We start from the raw sequence: 20010 nt of genomic DNA on the forward strand, positions 1-20010 counted from the left end.
AGCACCAGCCTGAAGATGACGAGTGAGACCTCGTCGAAACGTCGCACAGACACCCCGACTCTTACACGGGAAGACACCCGAAGACACCAAAACCTGCATTCCTATACCCGTGAAAATCTACGAAAGCATATATATATATATATATATATATATATATATATATATATATATATATATATATATATATATAGCACTGCCCACAGGCTTCTAGCTGGCCACTGTGAGAAAAGGGTCCTGGACTGGGTCGGTCACTGGCCTGATCCAGGAGGCTCTAAAAGCCAGGATAGCTCAGATGGTAGGGCGTGAGACTTTTATTGTCAGGATTGTGGGTTTGAGCCCTATGTTGGGCAAACAATTCCTGCATTGCTGAAGGTTGGATTAGACGACTCTCGTTGTCCTTTCCAACTCCACAGTTCTCTGATTCCTATGTAGTCCACACCTGTGTGCTACGGAGCTGGCTTGCAGAGCTCAGCCTGTTGCAGGAGAGACGGTGGAGTGGCCAAGTGTCTGCTTCCCCCACAACTCCCTCTAAAGCAGACTTCCCGAACCTGGTGTACTTCAAATGCTTTGGACTATATGACTGATTGACCCCAGCCATCCTAGCACCCTCCCTACAGACACTGATGAGGAGCTGCTGTTCTTCTAGTTAGCCAGAATGAGCATGGACAGGGCGGTATAGAATAACTGTTCCTTTAAGAACTTGTGCTTGAGCTTGCTTTTTTCCTCTACCCTCCCCACTCTCTTTTCTTTGTGTGTCATGGCAGGGATCGTTTTTGTCCTGAATTTTGTAAGTTGCTCTGAGAACATACTTCTGCTATAATGCCTTATATATAGGTAAAGGTAAAGGTACCCCTGCCCGAACGGGCCAGTCTTGACAGACTCTGGGGTTTGTGCGCCCATCTCACATCTATTGGCCGGGGGCCAGCGCTGTCCGAAGACACTTCCGGGTCACGTGGCCAGCGTGACAACGCTGCTCTGGCGAGCCAGAGCCGCACACGGAACGCCGTTTACCTTCCCGCTGGTAAGCGGTACCTATTTATCTACTTGCCCCCGGGGGTGCTTTCAAACTGCTAGGTGGGCAGGCGCTGGGACCGAGCAACGGGAGCGCACCCCGCCGCGGGGATTCGAACCGCCGACCTTTCGATCGGCAGGCCCTAGGCGTTGAGGCTTTAGCCCACAGCGCCACCCGCGTCCCGCCTTATATATATAAGGGTATAAATGCCATATATATATATATATATATATATATATATATATATATATATATTTGCTTTCGTAGATTTTCACGGGTACAGGAATGCAGGTTTTGGTGTCTTCGGGTGTCTTCCCGTGTAAGAGTCGGGGTGTCTGTGCGACGTTTCAACGAGGTCTCACTCGTCATCTTCAGGCTGGTGCTTTCGGCTTCTTGTTACTGGAACAGAGCAGAGTCTGGTGTTTGAGTTCCTATAAATACTGTTGAGGGGTGTGGTGTATAGCCTCCAACGTTCTGGGCAGAGAGGAAGTTCCTAGATTAGTGTGCCTTTTCTTCTTTTGTTCCTTAATTACTTGAGGGATATCTTGGGTGATTTCATGAGTGATATTCTGAATATCACTGGGTGGGTCATTAAGTGTAGATTAGTTGCTAAAGCTTTCGTGTCTTGACCTCTTGAGCTTGTGAAGAGTTTTTTCTGAGAAGATGGCTGTGCTGCATTTAGTTGTGCTCTGGCTTGGCTTCGTGTATAGGGGCGAGCTATGGTTTTGTGCCTTGTGCCAGCCAGATCTGTGTAGGGATTGCAGGGGGGTGCAGCATCCGGAGGTGCCACTATAGTTTGGCTACTGGATGGAGTCTGTAATATGTCTGTGGAGAGGGTCTGGGTTTGGGTCTGGTGTGGCACCAGAACCAGAGGCACACAGAACGCCGTCACCAATCAACCACACCAGACCCAAACCCAGACCCTCTCCACAGACATATTACAGACTCCATCCAGTAGCCAAACTATAGTGGCACCTCCGGATGCTGCACCCCCCTGCAATCCCTACACAGATCTGGCTGGCACAAGGCACAAAACCATAGCTCGCCCCTATACACGAAGCCAAGCCAGAGCACAACTAAATGCAGCACAGCCATCTTCTCAGAAAAACTCTTCACAAGCTCAAGAGGTCAAGACACGAAAGCTTTAGCAACTAATCTACACTTAATGACCCACCCAGTGATATTCAGAATATCACTCATGAAATCACCCAAGATATCCCTCAAGTAATTAAGGAACAAAAGAAGAAAAGGCACACTAATCTAGGAACTTCCTCTCTGCCCAGAACGTTGGAGGCTATACACCACACCCCTCAACAGTATTTATAGGAACTCAAACACCAGACTCTGCTCTGTTCCAGTAACAAGAAGCCGAAAGCACCAGCCTGAAGATGACGAGTGAGACCTCGTCGAAACGTCGCACAGACACCCCGACTCTTACACGGGAAGACACCCGAAGACACCAAAACCTGCATATATATATATATATATATACACACACACACACACACACACACATATACACACACACACAATGTAAAGGCCCTGTTCATTTAAAGGAAATAGTTTGGGTGGGGCGGTAGAGCAACAGGAATACAAGCTACAATCAATGTTCTAATGATTACTTGCATAGTAGTTGTACTTAACTGGGTGGTTTGACAGTAGCTCAAAAACAAAAACAAAAACAGAAACACAACACAACAACATTTAAATCCAAATGGTTTCTTTTTTTTTACTTAAAAAGTGATAGAAATATACAGTGGTGCCTCGCAAGACGGAAAACTCGCTAGATGAAAGAGTTTTCCGTTTTGGAGGTGCTTCGCAAAACGAATCTCCTATGGGCTTGCTTCGCAAGACGAAAATGTCTTGCGAGTTCCTGCTGGTTTTCCCCCCTCCCCCCCTTTTTCTAAGCCGCTAAGCCGCTTATCAGCTGATCCGATAAGCTGATAAGACGCTAAAAGCCGCTAATCCGCTAATCCTTCAATGGGCTTGCTTCGCAAGACGAAAAAACCGCTAGACGAAGAGAATCACAGAACGGATTCTTTTCGTCTTGCGAGGCACCACTGTACCGTATTGCGTCACACACTAAAATGACATGATTTGTAGCTTCCTTGAAAATGTTTCCAAGAATAGCTGCTTTGCAGAGTGCAGTTGACCCCACAGGTACTCAGATGAGGAGGTTTCATTGTTTTGCACTAGTGACCACCTTTATGCCTTTACATTTACGAAGCACACATGGAAGGGAGCATCACAGTGGTGGATATGCTTCAGCCACAGATGATTAAGACCCAGGTAACACCACTTGCACATTACTTATCTTTGCCAGGAAAGAAGCTTCTCATATGCGATGCTCCCTGGCCAGAGGCAAGTGTCCTAATCGGAATCGTTGGCAGCTTCTGTTTGTTTTACTGTATGGAAGCCAGCTGGCCACCCAAGTTGGCTTTCCAGGTGTGGGGGGAGGAGCCTGTGGCCAGCTAGGGACTAGAACCTTGATCTCCCTTCAGGATTTCAGGGCACGGAGCCATCATATTCAGGCTGAAGCTGAGTGAGGCCACAAAAGATCTTTTTTCATGCAATTGAGCACTTTGCGGAATGGGAGGGAGTCTGGCTCTTCCAAAGGCTGTGGCCACATCTGTACCATATCATAGAATCCTAGAGTTGGAAGAGACCACAAGGGCCATCGAGTCCAACCCCCTGCCAAGCAGGAAACACCATCAGAGCACTCCTGACATATGGTTGTCAAGCCTCTGCTTAAAGACCTCCAAAGTAGGAGACTCCACCACACTCCTTGGCAGCAAATTCCACTGTCAAACAGCTCTTACTGTCAGGAAGTTCTTCCTAATGTTTAGGTGGAATCTTCTTTCTTGTAGTTTGGATCCATTGCTCCGTGTCCGCTTCTCTGGAGCAGCAGAAAACAACCTTTCTCCCTCCTCTATGTGACATCCTTTTATATATTTGAACATGGCTATCATATCACCCCTTAACCTCCTCTTCTCCAGGCTAAACATGCCCAGATGTTTGAAGCACGGCAATATCAGAGTAGGAGATGGCAGCCAAACATAGCTATGCATAGCTGCTAGTAAGCACACGAAGAGGATAAAGACCAGAGAGTCGTATTGCTAGGTAGACTCAGTTGGATGGTCATTTCCAGAGGGTGATGCTTGGGAAATGCTCTTCAGCTCCATGGAGCCTTCAGTGTGGAGTTCCTCATGTTCATTTTTATCCCCTACGCCAGGGGTCAGCAAACCTTTTCAGCCGTGGGCTGGTGCACCTTGTGGGGGACTGGACTATATTTTGAAAAAAAGTATATGAATGAATTCTTATGCCCCACAAATAACCCAGAGAGGCATTTTAAATAAAAGCACACATTCTACTCACGTAAAAAGACGCTGATTCCTGGACCGTCCGTGGGCCGGATTTAGAAGGCGATTGGGCTGGATCCGGCCCCCAGGCCTTAGTTTGCCTACCCATGCCCTACGCTGCTTAAAATCTACATGAAACCATTGAGTGGGATTATCTGGCGTTCTGGAGTATGTTGTCAACAATATGCTGATGACACACAGCTCTACTTCTCCTTTACATCGGCAGGTGAGGCAGTGGAAGTGCTGGACTTCCTCACTAATGCCTCACTAATGCACCAAATGAGAGCTAACAAACTGAAGTTCAATCCAGATTAGATGGAGGCACTGCTAGTGGGCAGTTCCCTAGACTGGATGTCGGGGAGGTTGCCTGCTCTTGATGGGGTTGCTCTCCCTCTGAAGGATCGGGTACATAGCTTGGGGGTCCTCCTGGATCACTTGCTGTCGCTCAAGGCTCAGGTGGCCTCAGTGGCTTGGAGTGCCTTCCATCAGCTTCAGCTGGTGATCCAGCTACGCCCCTATCTGGACAGGGATAGTCTAACTACTGTCTATGCTCTAGTAATCTCTAGGTTAGATTACTGCAATGTTTTATATGTAGGGCTGCCTCTGAAGACGGTTCAGAAACTTCAGCTGGTACAGAATTCAATGGCCTGGTTGCTCACTGGGACAAGACGGTTTGAGCATATTACGCTGATCCTGGTCCGACTCCACCGGCTGCCAATTAGTTTCTGTGCCCAATTCAGTGCAGGTTTTGACCTATAAAGCCTTAAATGGCCCAGGACTGCAATACCTCAAGGACCACTTCTCCCCATAGGAACTGACCCAGACCCTCTGATCATCATCAGAGGCCCTTCTTCATGTGCCTCCTCCACAAGAGGTCCAGAGGGTGGCAACACAAGAACAGGGCCTTTTCTGCAGTGGCTCCATTTGTGAAATGTCCTCCCCAGGGATGCTTGACTGATGCCTTCATTATACACCTTTAAGCGCCCGGCAAAAACGTTCCTCTTTAACCAGGCCTTTGGTTGATTGTCATTCAATGCCCCTTTAAATGTGTTGTGGAAGTGGTAATGATTGGGTCTGCCTTTGATTTCATTTTTATTATGTATTTTGTGATTTTTATATCGTGATTTTATGTTGCGAACTGCCCTGAAGGGCAGTATACAGCTTTAATAAATGATAATGATACAGTGGTGCCTCGCAAGACGAAAAGAATCCGTTCTGTGATTCTCTTCGTCTAGCGGTTTTTTCGTCTTGCGAAGCAAGCCCATTGACGGATTAGCGCTATTAGCGGCTTTTAGCGGCTTATCTGCTGATCGGATCAGCTGATAAGCACCTTAGCGCCTTAGAAAAAGGGGGGGGGAAGGGAAAAAAACCAGCAGGAACTCGCAAGACATTGTCGTCTTGCGAAGCAAGCCCATAGGAAATTCGTTTTGCGAAGCAACGCCAAAACGGAAAACTCTTTCGTCTAGAGAGTTTTCCGTTTTGCGAGGCATTCGTCTTGTGGGGCACCACTGTAATAATTTGTCAAAATGTGATCAGAGCCGCACAACATTCAACATGTTTTTCTTCACATAAAGGTAAAGGTACCCCTGCCCGAGCGGGCCAGTCTTGACAGACTCTGGGGTTTGTGCGCCCATCTCACATCTATAGGCCGGGGGCCAGCGCTGTCCGGAGACACTTCCGGGTCACGTGGCCAGCGTGACAAAGCTGCACCTGGCGAGCCAGCGCAGCACACGGAACGCCGTTTACCTTCCCGCTGGTAAGCGGTACCTATTTATCTACTTGCACCCGGGGGTGCTTTCGAACTGCTAGGTTGGCAGGCGCTGGGACCGAGCAACGGGAGCGCACCCCGCCGCGGGGATTCGAACCGCCGACCTTTCGATCGGCAAGCCCTAGGCGCTGAGGCTTTTACCCACAGCGCCACCCGCGTCCCATTTTCTTCACATAACTGATATCTAAAGTCATGTACTTTGCTCATGTGCTTTACACCCTAAAAAAGAATTTGTCAAGGTGCTACATTCATAGATCTTCAGTCATCGGTTGTAGTAACAAATCTTCTGCTCCACTTCTGGATATTCCCTGTTTTCTTTCAGACGCACACTCACCGGATTCCATTGATTCAACACTCCCACATGTTCTTTCTTATCCTTCAACATTGTTAGTTTAACCACATTCAGCTACTCCCACGTTTTCCTAGTGGTGTCTAATTTATTTTTGTTTCAGGACATTCTTCCATGCTGTAGCAAACACACTCCTTGCAGACATTAAGACACACAGAACTTGTTTTCCATAAACAATAAACAAGGATCCTCAGCAAACATATTGGGGGATCGAAAGGGACTTATTCCTGGAAAATGTATCTGGCTATCTCTATTATTTAGGCCCTTCATAACTTATTTTTGCAAACTGCTTGGGCGCTTTTTCTTTAAAAATAAAATAAAAATAAATATTAAGTAATTCAAAAATGCATTTAATTTAAACAAACAATCGTTTGCTTTTACAACGATGGTTTTTCCTTTGTTTTTAGCGGTTCTTGGCTGTAATCGGTAAACGACCTCGAGTCCCTGTCAGGGGGGAAAAAAAGGCGGCTGTAAATAAATATATAACCAACCAACCTAAGCTAACTATATATATTAATAGAAACACAGACACCCGAACACGTATAGACAATTAATAAATAATAAGCATATACATATATAACTGGAAGCTAAGGAAATAAACGTAAACGCACAAATAAACCGATAGAAGCTAAGTAAATAAATACAAAAACGCACGTGCAAACGAAGCGAGTTGTGCGGTCCCTGCTTTCGAGGGAATACGGTAATGTCCGCTTGCAAGGGGCGCCCGGCCGCCCGAGGCCACCCCAGGCCAGCGGGGCTTCGCGCCTGCGCGCTCTCCTCGAACCTTCGCGCCGCGAGGTGCGGCTTCGCGCCCCGCGGGCTTTTGGGCCCTGCCGCTGCCCGTAGAGCCACGCCTGACCCGGAAGTAGAGAGGAGGCAGGAAGTGGGGGAACCTTTGAAGGCTCCTCAGTGATGCGAGTGGGGAGTTTGGGGCAGGTGAGTGAGGGGCAGGGGGTGTGTGGGGGGCTCATTGCCCGTTTGCGGGGGGGGGGCGCCGCCGCTTGTGGCCATGGGGCTGGGCCTTTCCCCTCGTTGCCTTCCCCGACTGGCTCCAGGACTGGGTCTGGGTCGCGGGTGGGTGTGTGGGGGGGGGAGGACCCCGGTGGGCTTCGACCCCCCCCAGCCCCAGTTGCCCCCGGGAAGCTGCCTCACACCGAGCCAGGCCGCCGCCCCATCTAGCGTAGCGTTGCCTGCACGGGCTGGCAGCAGCTCTCCGGGGTCTCCCCCAGCCCTCCCTGGCGATGCCACGTGGGGGTTGGGCCTGGGGTGCGCTAACCACTAGGCTACGGCTCTTCTGCCTTGTTCTGAGTCAGGCCACAGGTTCACTCGGCCCAGTATTGCCTGCACGCACTGGCAGCGGCACTCCAGGGTATCAGGCGGGGGCCTGTGTCTGTCTCTCCCGGTACTACCTGGGGATGCTGAGCAGGGGGTGAACTTAGGCGGTTCTCAACCTGTGGGTCCCCAGATGTTGTTGGACTACAAATCATCCCTGAGCTCTGGCCTTGCTAGCTGGGGGTGATTTGGGTTGTAGTTCAACAACATCGGGGGACCCACAGGTTGAGAAAGGCTGAAGGCAGGTGCTTTGCCTACTGAGCTATGCGCTTTCCCAGGGCCTTCCGTAGCCCTGGGTACCGAATCAATTACCCCTCCACCTTTTTTCTTTTTCTTTCTATTTTAAAAAGGGATTTTGCAAATTCTTATCCTTCCACTGTTCGGTGTGCTGTATTGCCTTATGCGTGCATGGTGTCTGACTTGCCTACCTGTTTGCCCCTGTTCACTTCAGAGTGTGTTTTTCTTTGTCTTTGCTTGTTTGTCCTGTGTGCCTGGAATGGTTTTTGCAACATCGGCAGTGAAATCCAAAAACGTCAAACATAAATCATGAAACAAATGTTAAAGGTGGTGTTAATACAACTCAGCAGAGAGAAAAACACTATGACCAGAGTGGAATTGTGGGGATGGAGGGGGGGGGGGTCCCTGGAACAGCTCTGTTTTCTGGACTTCGAGCTCAGTCCCTAATTTTCCTTTGGTGAATTTTTTTAAAAAAGTGTAATTAATGTGTTCACACATGCGGTTGAGCACGCAAACCCCTTCCTACCCCTCTCCTTCTGAAACTGTTTTGCCTAAATAGCAGTGTGCCTGAATGTCTTTGAGCTACAAGTACAGCTAGGCATACAAATAATAACTACAGTGGTGCCCCGCAAGACGAATGCCTCACAAGACGGAAAACTCGCTAGACGAAAGAGTTTTCCGTTTTGGAGGTGCTTCGCAAAATGAATTTCCTATGGGCTTGCTTCGCAAGACGACAATGTCTTGCGAGTTCCTGCTGGTTTCCCCCCCTCCCCCCTTTTTCTAAGCCGCTAAGCCGCTTATCAGCTGATCCGATCAGCAGATAAGCTGTTAAAAGCCGCTAATAGCGCTAATCCGCTAATCCTTCAATGGGCTTGCTTTGCAAGACGAAAAAACCGCTAGACGAAGAGAATCACAGAACGGATTCTTTTCGTCTTGCGAGGCACCACTGTACTGTAAAATTGAAAAACTATGTATATAAATAAAAGGAAGCTATTGGTGTCAGTTCCAGGGCATGTGCCCGCCTCTAAAGAAGGCTGTGCAGGACAAGCTGCTGCTGAGTAAATAAATATAGCAGGCAAATATGAGTCTTGTGCAATATGTGATGGAGGAGCCTGTGTGAGGAGAGAGAACGCAAAGATTAATTATTATTATTTAAATTTCTATACCACCCTTTGCCCAAAGATTACAGGGCCGTTTACAATGTAGAGACACAAAATGCATTCCATAATAACAATCAAAAACAATACCCCCACAGATTAAAGGCCATGTATTGAGATAATAGGAACGTTTTTGTCTGGTGCCTAAAGGTGTATAATGAAGACACCAGGTGAGCATCCCTGGTGAGAGCATTCCTCAAACGGGAGCTACCACAAAAGAGGCCTGTTCTCATGTTGTTGGCCTTTGGACCTCTCACAGAGGAGGCACATGAAGAAAGGCCTCAGATGATGATCACAGGGTCCGAATTGGTTCATATGAGGAGAGGTATTCCTTGACTTACTGCAGTCCTGAGCCATTTAAGGCTTATAGGACAAAACCAGCACTTTGAATCGGGCCCGAAAACGCATTGGCAGCCAGCGCAGTCGGACCAGGATTGGTGTAATATGCTCAAACCGTCTTGTCCCGGTGAGCAATCTGGCTGCCAAATTCTTCACCAGCTGTAATTTCTGAACCATCTTCAGAGGCAGCCCCACGTATAATGTGTGGCAGTAAGCTAACCTAGTGGTTACCAGAGCATAGAGGACAGAAGTTAGGCTATCCCTTTCCAGATAAGGGAACAGCTGGGCCAAGTCAATGGAAGGCACTCCAGGCCAGTGAGGCCAACTGAGCCTCAACCGACAGCAATGGATGCAGAAGTACCTACAAACTGCCTACGTGCTCCTTCAGAGGGAGAGTAACCTCCTCAGGATCAGGCAACCTCCCAGGCATCCGGTATAGGGAATTCTTGGTGTGAACATTGGAAACCACCTTGTAGTGTTGTGCCATGCAGCTCAGTATTGTCCACATTGACATAGGAAGTGCCTCTCTAGGGTTTTAGACAAGAGTCCCTACGGGTTCTACCTGGAGAAGCTGGTAGGAATTGAACTCGGGATTTTGCATGCAAAGCAGATCCTCTGCCACAAAGCTATGACTGACCCCCCAGGGTATGAGAAATATGTAAGGGTCTATCTAATTCAATTTGTGATTATTTCTTGTACTCCAGAGGGGTTCAAACATTATACTCTGGCCAGAATTCCTAACAAGAACAACAATGTGCTGAAACTCTTTTCTTTCCCCCTCTTTCTGTGGCTGCTTGCTGCCTGTTTCCACTTGTTATACTTCTAGCAAGGCATGGGACTTACCCTACTATATATATACCATAGCTAAGACTTTAGTATATTGTAACTGAAATAAATACATATTCTTCCCTTGTTTGTCCCTGCCTCCATTTTCTTCCCCTTCGTTTCTTGCCTCCCCTGTGATTGCAAACTCTGAAGGGCAGGGACTTGTCCATTATATTTACTTGTTACAACATACAGCAAAGGCTGCAGCTTGGGCCTAATGCAGCTTTGATCTGCTGCCTTGGGGACACCCAGTATTTGTCATTGCAAGGGGATATAGTGTATTGAGATGAGTTTCCTAGAAAGGAGGGCATTGTTGCCCAGGGAGATGGGTGTTTTTTTCCTTGCTTGACTGTCTTCTTTCTTTCTTGGGTCAAAAGGGTGAGTGACAGCAACTTTCTCCTAATCAGGGCAGCCTGTGTGCCCTTGTGCTGATTGGATATCCCCAAAGAACTGAAAATGTAGATCAGGCCAAAGCCCATTTTCTAGTGTTTTGGGATCTGGTATTCCGAAGTACACTGTATATAGACGTTCCATTTGTGGGATGCAAAAAACCCCACTGAGTTTGAAACAACAAAAAAGGAGCTATCTTCCAGTGTCTAGTCATTTATAATGGCTTGCTGTGTTAGGAAGAACTTTGATCTCCTTTGCACCACAAGTGAGGGTGTTCACTCCACCCATTTTTTGGGTCATCCTGGACTGCCACAGCATAAAAGCATGAAGTTGGGTGGGGCAACACTACATCCTCTGTATAATTTTGTTTTGGGAATACTTATATTAAGTATCTGGGTGTGATTATAGCACTGGCCATACTTAATAACCTTTTCTATTTTTACTGTGAGCCTCCTTGAGGACGATATTAAAGGTCTGAAGGAATCGCTCCCCTTGCCCCCACCCATACCCCCAGTCCAATGAGATAGAGACTCTGGGGTGTGTGTGTTTGTGTGGGAGCTTGATGGCTTGTATGCAGTTGGATACTCCTTTGTGAGACGCGCAGAACCGTTTCCTCTGCAAGGTGCTGCCTTTTCCTTTGTACTTTCACTCTGCTTGTGAAACTTTCTGGTCTGCATGTGCTGGTGAGCCAATGGACCTGTGTTTGGTTGGTGGGGGCAGGTGTGTTGGGCTGTGTGGCTGTGGACCCCCATTGCTTTTTCCTGGAATTGTAAATATCTACCCGCATGCAGCTGTTTATGCAAGTAAAAGGGTGGTTGCTGGTTGAGCTCAGAGGTGTAGGTCACTGGGAAATATCTGCTGCTGTGATAAGCTTTCCTCCTGAACGTCACACATCTCTGAAATATGTTGACACCATGAAGCCCCACATGGAGATGAGTGGGTCTGACCCTGGCACCACAAGGGGTGCCTGAAGGAGAAAGGAGTGTTCAGGTGAGAGATTGCTGGGAATGAAGGGGAGGGTTCAGCTCTTTTCTCTCAGGTGCCCCCCAATTTATGTGTGATTGGAGCAGACACGTGTCAGGGCTGGGTGATACCTGCTTTTCAGCCTCATGATATATCATCCACTAAACATTGCAGTATGCCGATATATCACGACGTCTGAAATAAGGATGCGTAGGTTACGTAGACTTAAGGGTCTAAAGCTGACACATTTTTACTTGCCTTTAACCTGTTGTTACAGCCATTTCTAATAAAAATAATACAGAACAACAGGGGCAGTAGGAATCACGAGAGAAGTGATGACTGGCTTCATGGTTTTTCCCATACTACAATTTTTACATAGCACAGGCACACATTGTGACCCGTGATTTATTGCCATGTCAATTTTTTAAAAAAAGATATTTATTAAGAGTTTAATAGTTACAGAAAAAGAAGAAGAAAACAATAAAAAGTTCACAATACATCAAGAAAAAAGAGAAAAAAACAAAGAAAAAAAGAACAATACAACAAAACAACAAGAAAAGCAAAAACATTCAAAAAAACACATCCAATATCTCTATATCTCTACCTTTCATTTACTTGTATCATCGACCTCCTCACACCTCCCTTTTTTGTATTCTTGTTCAATTAGCTATTTCAGCAAATCCTTTCCATCTTTCTCAATTTTTGTTCTATAATTTATCTTAACACAATCTGACCTTAAATTTTACACTTTGGCCCATTAACAATCTATTTTTACTTAGTTCTTTATAACATCTCTGCTAAAACTATGTAGCTTCATTCCAGCATCCTTCTAACATTCATTAATTTTACAATATTTCTGTAAATATACTTTGATTTTTTTCCAATCTTTTCCCACCAACTCTTCTCCCTGGTTTCGGATTCTGCCAGTCATTTCCACCAATTCCATGTAGTCCATCAGCTTCATCTGCCATTCTTCCCGGGTGGGTAAATCTTGTGTCTTCCAGTGCTTTGCGATGAGTATTCTTGCTGCTGTTGTAGCATACATAAAAAAAGTTCTATTCTTCTTTGGCACCAATTGGCCGACCATGCCCAGGAGAAAGGCCTCTGGTTTCTTCAGGAAGGTATATTTAAATACCTTTTTCATTTCATTATAAATCATCTCCCAGAAGTTCTTAATCCTTGGGCATGTCCACCAAAGGAGAAAGAATGTACCTTCAGTCTCCTTACATTTCCAGCATTTGTTGTCAGGCAAATGGTAGATTTTTGCAAGCTTGACTGGTGTTATGTACCACCTATAGATCATTTTCATTAGATTGTCTTTTAAGGAATTACATGCCGTAAACTTCATACCTGTGGTCCATAACTGTTCCCAATCAGCCATCATAATGTTATGTCCTACATCTTGTGCCCATGTCCAAAATGTCACTTTTTTAAAAACACAGTTGCACCAGTATATTTAGTATCAAGTCTCAATTACTTTTACTCAGTTGCTTTTACTCCTTTTAGCCCTTTTTGTAGTCAGAAGAGGATAATTGAGACAATGTATCACTCTTGTTTCACTAGCTGTCAATAAACGGTCTATTCACAGTCTATGCAACACTCCAAAGTACAACAGTCTTAATAGCTCAATGGCAGCCCGTTCCCAGGTTCTGAGCGATGGAAATTTAGCTTCTTTCCCTCTCTTTTTGCAGGCAAATATTGTCCAAGACTCCCCCCCTCTTCTCCTGCTTCCAAGGGGGGGGGGTTGCTATTTTTAATGCTGGAAAGTTGAACGTTTAAGATAGACTTCCAACGCTTTAGCTTAAGCCTGTTTGCTTCCGACTATTTACAAAGGAGGAAGGCGGACTTCCTGTTTTAAGCCTCCCCCCGTTTGTTGCCAAATTCAACTTTTAAAACTCCGATTCTTCACTTTACTCACGGGTAGTTACTTTTAGATCCAAGTGTCCACAGGAAAAAGTCAGCGCTCTCCGGCAACGGCTGTGCGGCTTCACTCCGTGAAAGTAGCAGTCGATTCAAAGCACCGTGCCGCTCACCCCACTTTGCTCCGGATCCCCAAAAATGGGTCTCCCCGCGAGTAGGGGAGGCGCTGATGGTGCCCGCCGAATCCCACGTTCACAGGCTTCACCTGCCTGTGATTTTTGAAGGGTCTCCGCCTTTGCCGCGGCGACCAGACCCGATTTCCACGGAGCGGGTTCCTCTTATTCAGAGGAATTCCGCCATTACCGTTGGCGCTAACCCGGAAGTCCCATGTCAAATATTATGAAACTGTTATCACGATGTGGTCTTCAACCGATTTTGGACTGTGTATTGATACATCGCCCAGCCCTGGTGTTTTGTGTGCAGTTTGATCCTCACTTTGTAGCTCATTCCATTTCCGTTTAGTTTTACTTCATATATACCAGGGAAGGGGAATCTGTGGCTTTCCAGATATTGTCCCACCTGTCCCAGCTAGCAGGCCCACAGTCAGAGATGATGGCATCTTTGGTCCAAGAATATCTGAAGTGGCACAGATTGCCCATTCCTGAAAGAGGGAAGGAAGATATCTAGCTGGTGTGACTCTGTTGCAAAGATCTGGAGCCTCTTCCTCCTGTACTGTGTGTGTATTGGTTTTAACTGCTGATGAATAATTACATTTTTAGTGCTTTTGCACTGAGCTCCCTTGAGGATTTCTACTGTTTTAAGGTTATAATAACTTGGCCGAACCCTCTTGCCTGTCAGTCCTGCCTCCACCCCTGAATCGAAAGTTGGCTGGAAGTTACTTGGGACAGAGAACTATCGTCTGCTTGTCTTACTCTGCCCTGTGTCCTGTTCACTAGTCGACACTGCTGTGCAATTAAATGATCAGGGTGGTCCATACGGGATTGAGGAATGGTGCTGTCCTCAGTTGCTGGAGTTTACCACATGAGGTTTGTATTGATGTAAACCTCCAGAACTTACAGTGGTGCCTCGCAAGACGAAATTAATTCGTTCCGCAAGTCTCTTCGTCTTGCGGTTTTTTCGTCTTGCGATGCACGGTTTCCCATAGGAATGCATTGAAAATCAATTAATGCGTTCCTAGGGAAACCGCCTTCAGACCAGGTCCGGGGACAGTCTGTCCCCGGACCTCTTCTGAAGGCTGGTGGGGGGGGGGACAAGGGCTTTTCTTCCCACCCCCAGCATTTTAAAAAACCCCGGGACAGCGGAGGACTTCTCCGCTGTCCGGGGCGATCTTAAAATGCTGGCGGGCGGCATTTTAAAATCGCCCCGGACAGCGGAGGACTTCTCCGCTGTCTGGGGCGATTTAAAAGCCCCTTGGAAGGCAGGCAGGGGGGACAAAGACTTTCGCCCCCTGCCCGCCTTCAGAAGGTGTTCCCGCCCCCCGCCCCACTTCAGAACAGCTTTCCGAAGTGGGGCGGCTGGGGCAGGCGTCCCCGCCCCCCCTCCCCACTTCGGAACAGCTTTCTGAAGTGGGGCGGCTGGGGCAGGCGTCCCCGCCCCCCCTCCCCACTTCGGAAAAGCTTTCCGAAGTGGGGCGGCTGGGTCAGGTGTCCCCGCCCCCCCTCCCCACTTCGGAAAAGCTTTCCGAAGTGGGGCGGCTGGGTCAGGTGTCCCCGCCCCCCCTCCCCACTTCGGAAAAGCTTTCCGAAGTGGGGCGGCTGGGTCAGGTGTCCCCGTCCCCCCTCCCCACTTCGGAAAAGCTTTCCGAAGTGGGGCGGCTGGGGCAGATGTCCCCGCCCCCCTCCCCACTTCGGAAAAGCTTTCCGAAGTGGGGCGGCTGGGGCAGGTGTCCCCGCCCCCCCTCCCCACTATGGAAAAGCTTTCCGAAGTGGGGCGGCTGGGGCAGGTGTCCCCGCCCCCCCCCTTCGGAACAGCGTTTTAAAATGCTGGGGGTCAGGAGCGAAGCGCTGCCGACCCCCAGCATTTTAAAATCTCCCCGGGACAGAGACTTCTCTGCTGTCCCTTGGAGATTTTAAAATGCTGGGGGTCGGCAGCGAACGCTTCGCTCCCGCCCGCCAGCATTTTAAGATCGCCCGGGGCAGGCGGGGGGGGGGAGGCAGGCGGGGGGGAGCAAAGACTTTTGCCCCCCGCCGGCCTTCAGAAGAGGTCCTCTTCTGAAGGCCGGCTGTGGGCGAAAGTCTTTGCTCCCGACCGCCAGCATTTCCCTATGGGCTTTCGTCTTGCGATGCAAGCCCATAGGGAAATTCGTCTTGCGAAGCGCCTCCAAAACAGAAAACCCTTTCGTCTTGCGGGTTTTCCGTCTTGCGAGGCATTCGTCTTGCGGGGTACCACTGTATTTTGTATAGCTAACTATTTAGCTCTATCCCCAGTATATTTTATCTTATTGCTATGGCTAGTGGCTAATGCAAATAAAGTTTCTATCTATCTCCACCACTTACAAGGGAATCTCCACCCTTCCTGTTGAAACCGTCGTAAGAGTTTCAGAAAGAGAGAGAGAGAGTGAGAAGAAAGAAACATGGTTATTTTTGGAGAGCCTGAGAATGGACATGATCGGGTTTTTGTTTTTGTATGATGGCTGCTCCTTTAGCTTGGCCACATTTTCTTCTTAGGAGCAGAGTGGGTTGAAATGATTTGTGCAAGGCTAGGATGAAAATATTTGGCTCAGATGCCTCTCTCTGTCTCTCCCTCTCTGGAATACCGCCATATGCACTGCTCGGGTCATAAACTGGTCACTCCTACCCCAGTTAAATATTGCGAGTCTTCTGATGTAATAAAACTACAGAACTTATTGAAGTGCTGCTACCACGTTCTACCTCTCTCTCTCCCCACTCCCCTCACAAATGAAAAAGAGAGAAAGACTAAAGGGAAGGTTTGTAGCTCTGTAGTGGAAAGCATGTTTGGCAGTGGAGAATCCCAAGCCCAGCGTTCCAGATAAGGACCTCCGCTTGCACTCTCTTTAAGCATCTCTTTAAATGGGCTTTCACCAGTACGCAAACCATTCTTCCAAGTCTTGAGATAAATTGCTTTGCAAATATTCCTATCCCCCAAGAAGAAGGCCCTTATAACAATTATTGGAGCTTTAATTATTTATTTTTAGAACCATAGAAGCATAGAAAGTTGCTAGAGACCTCATCCAGTCCAACCCCCAGTGCAGGAGCCTCAGCTAAAGCATCCATGTCAGATGGCCATCCAAACTCTACTTAAAAACCTCCAAGGAAGGAGATGTCCTGTCAGAATTTCCTTTCTTATAACTTCAATCCATTGGTTCAGGTCCTACCCTCCGGAGCAGCAGAAAACAAGCTTGCTCCATCTTCCACGCGACAGCCCTACAGATATTTATTGCATTTCCTCTCAGTCTCCTCTTTTCTAGGCCAAACATACCTAACTCCCTCAACCTTTTCTCAGCAGGCTTAGATTCCAGACTGTTGATCATCTTTGTCATGAACTTATTTATTGCATTTGTATCCTGCCTTTTTGCCCAGGGAGCTCAGGGGTGGCATACATGGTTCTCCCTGTCCTCATTTAATCCCCACAACAGCCCTGAGAGCTAGGTTAGGCTGCGAGAGAGGCGGTTTGGGGGAACTGAGAGCCAAGGAACCAAGGGAAGGGTGGGATGAGAGCTTCATACAGGACCTAGGGCAACCTTTCCCCAACCTGCTGCCCTCCAGAAGCTTTGGACTACAACTCCCATCAACCCCAGCTAGCACAGCTGATGGGAGTTGTAGTCCAAGTGAACTACGGGGGCACCAGGCTGACCCGGAGACAGGATAAAAAAATCCCTTCCAGTAGCACCTTAAAGACCAACTAAGTTAGTTCTTGGTATGAGCTTTCGTGTGCATGCACACTTCTTCAGATACACTGAAACAGAAGTTGCCAGATCCTTCTATATAGTGAGAAGGTGGGGAGGGGTATTACTCAGAAGGGTGGTGGGAATGGGAGATTGGCAGATAGCTGAGATGAGCCTGTTGACGACTCTTAACGACTGCAATAGGTCTTACAGGAAAAGGCAAGGGGTGAGAAGGAGACAGGAGCGGCTGTGCGGCAGTGGTGGGAAAGGATGTGGGGAAGGGCCATTTAAAATAACGGAGCCAAATCTCTGTCCTCGTGGCGTTCACATCTTCCTTCTTGCCTGTCTTCTTTGTTTCTGATTTGCTCCTGAAGTCCTGTCGCGTAGTTGTTCTGACGTTAGTAAGTAAAACTGCTCCTCTGCTCAACGCCGACCTCATGTTTGCGCTCCTTTGATGGCAGGTGACACTCCCGGGATATGGAACCGCAAGGATGTGCACGAGGCGCTCCTGCCCACGCTCCGAGGGATGGACCCAGCAAGCCCGCCATCCCTCAGAAGAACGCGTACGCTAGGCTCGTGCAAAAGCACCACAGTGGGAGGTTCCGCTCCTACCTGAACCACATCGCTCAGAAGTTGCAGCTGGAAGAGGGGACCCTCAACGACTCGGGTTCGGACGCAGAGCCGTCCTTGAAAAGAGGCTTGGTGAGGGAGGCCCTGTCGAAAAACGGGGTGAAAGCGCCCGGGACTTTGCTGGCCAGAGCCCTGCATCCAGGCCAGCCGGAAAAGTCTGAACGCCTGAATGAGGAAGGTTTGATCAAGAGGCAGAGCCGTCCAAGGGAGGCTGGGAAAGGAGACTACGAGGAGGACGTCGCGGAGGAAGAGGATGATGACGTCTCTCCTAACCGCCACGGTGATGCAGCTGCCTCTGCAAGGGCAGGGCAGGTGTTGGGGGGCCACAGGACGTTGTCCACAACGGCCTCTTTTCTGCCGAAAACCCCCAGCTCTGGAGAGAGGGGCAGAGAGGAGTATTGGAGGAGCAAGTGCAGCGGCAGTGACGGTCCTGCCGCTTTGGAGAGAGCAGACAGATCCGTATCTGCCGGACAGTTCGGCGTGGATTTGCCCGCAGTGAGTTCCAGGAAGGCCAGTCCCTTCTCCAGCCAAATGCATGGTGAGCTACCGAGTGTCTTAAATGGTTGCAGTTGTTGATGCGAATAGCAGCGTGTGGCTTATCTGTGTAACCTGAGATTGTTACAGCTTGAGTGCTGTGTTAATCGCTGGTGTAAGGATGATGGTGGTAAGAGCAGCTGAAGGCTTGCAGCTGGTTTAACCTGCTGGCATCCCCAAGCCAGGAACAAATAGGCTATATATAGATTTCGGTTGCTTAGAAGCCACCTCTAACCGAATTGTTAGGCGTTGGCCTCAGATGTTTGGGTGTCTTGAATATTTTTCAGCCCTGTTTCTCTCCGTCACCATTCATCCGTGTGCTGTGTGGTCTGTATTGCTAGCTTTACCCATCAGCAAGATCCCAGATAGCTCCAGTGATTCCTTGCTTGGGCTTGCCGTCAAGGCAGTGAGCTTGTTTGTGCCTGCTTGTTATTACAGGGCGCGCAGAGCACCTCTTTGTAAACAGGGGCACACCCTGGTCTCGTCAGGCCTACATGCACGTCCCAGCAGTTGCCAGCTTTGTAGGGGGTGCTGGGCCTCTGTATATAGGGGGTCCTGTCACTCTTGCCTGTGTAATCTTACTGCTGCAGCACCCCAATCTGATATCCTGCTGCTGTCAAGTTTGAGGCCAATCTAGGAGCTCATTTCTGGGCGTAGGGTACCACAAATGAGGTATGTTGTGGCGTAGCATAGTAGCCCAGAGACTGAGCTAAATTGGGAAGCTCAGGTCTTGCTTCTACCATGAACACATTACAAGGCCTCAGACAAGTCACACTCTCTCCCAGCACCTGCAGATCTGCAGTATTGGGATAATACTGGTCTACCTCCCAGGATTGTTGTAAGGGTCATAACAAAATATTGTGTGTTACTCCCTTGGAGCATTCTGAAGTGCTACGCAGATACCAATAATTATTCTTAGCATCTGTTACGTGCTTTCTTTTCCCTTCCCCTCGATGACGGGTGGGCAGTGGTGATGGGAGGGTCTCCCTCCCTCTCCTTCCCATCCCTTCCTCTTCTTTTAAGCATTGTCCAAGCCCACTGAACTAATTCCAGCTCTGGTTGCAGGGGTGGGTGGGTGTCTGCCTGCACACCATGGAAGGAATTCAGTGTAGTGCTAAGTAGATCATGCCACCAGCGCAAACATTTCCACTTTCCTGATGGAACCATCTCCCCTCTCATCCCACTGTGTGTTGTTCTGGTGGTTCTCCGACTCCTCTCCCAAGCCAATTTGTGGGGAGGCACAGGGGGAGGTGAGGTGGGAAAGCCCCTTTGAGCTGGTGGAAGCCTTTTTGCTGGCTTTTGCTGGCAGGACCAGTTAGCTGAAACCACGCCCCATACATTTAAAGCACATTCCCTCCCTGCCTCCCCCCCAAGAATCTTGGGAACTGCA

General features: G+C 48.4%; 1 protein-coding gene and 1 long non-coding RNA gene across 4 annotated transcripts in view; one reads left to right on the top strand and one right to left on the bottom strand.

The window, feature by feature from the left end:
* Positions 1 to 6828: 6828 nt before the first annotated feature.
* Positions 6829 to 7265, bottom strand: LOC309533337. The gene is made up of 2 exons (XR_014220134.1): positions 7143 to 7265; positions 6829 to 6932 (listed from the first exon to the last, which is right to left on the bottom strand). It is a non-coding gene; the product is annotated as an uncharacterized lncRNA (long non-coding RNA).
* A 66-nt stretch (positions 7266 to 7331) lies between these two features.
* Positions 7332 to 20010, top strand: part of DIS3L2 (DIS3 like 3'-5' exoribonuclease 2) — a 203649-nt gene continuing 190970 nt past the window's right edge. Inside the window, exons 1-2 of one of the 3 annotated variants that reach the window (XR_014220095.1) lie at positions 7332 to 7424; positions 17918 to 18624. Coding sequence is in view for 2 of the 3 variants with exons in the window: in XM_082223950.1 (XP_082080076.1) it covers positions 17934 to 18624 (691 nt within the window). In the remaining variant the exon portion in view is untranslated. Of the gene's footprint in view, positions 7425 to 11361; positions 11759 to 17917; positions 18625 to 20010 lie in introns of those variants that run through there. The other 2 variants (XM_082223950.1, XM_082223951.1) reach the window with 2 other exon arrangements.

The sequence above is a fragment of the Podarcis vaucheri genome (genome assembly GCF_965113315.1).
Source record: "Podarcis vaucheri genome assembly, chromosome: 5".
Taxonomy (NCBI): domain Eukaryota; kingdom Metazoa; phylum Chordata; class Lepidosauria; order Squamata; family Lacertidae; genus Podarcis; species Podarcis vaucheri.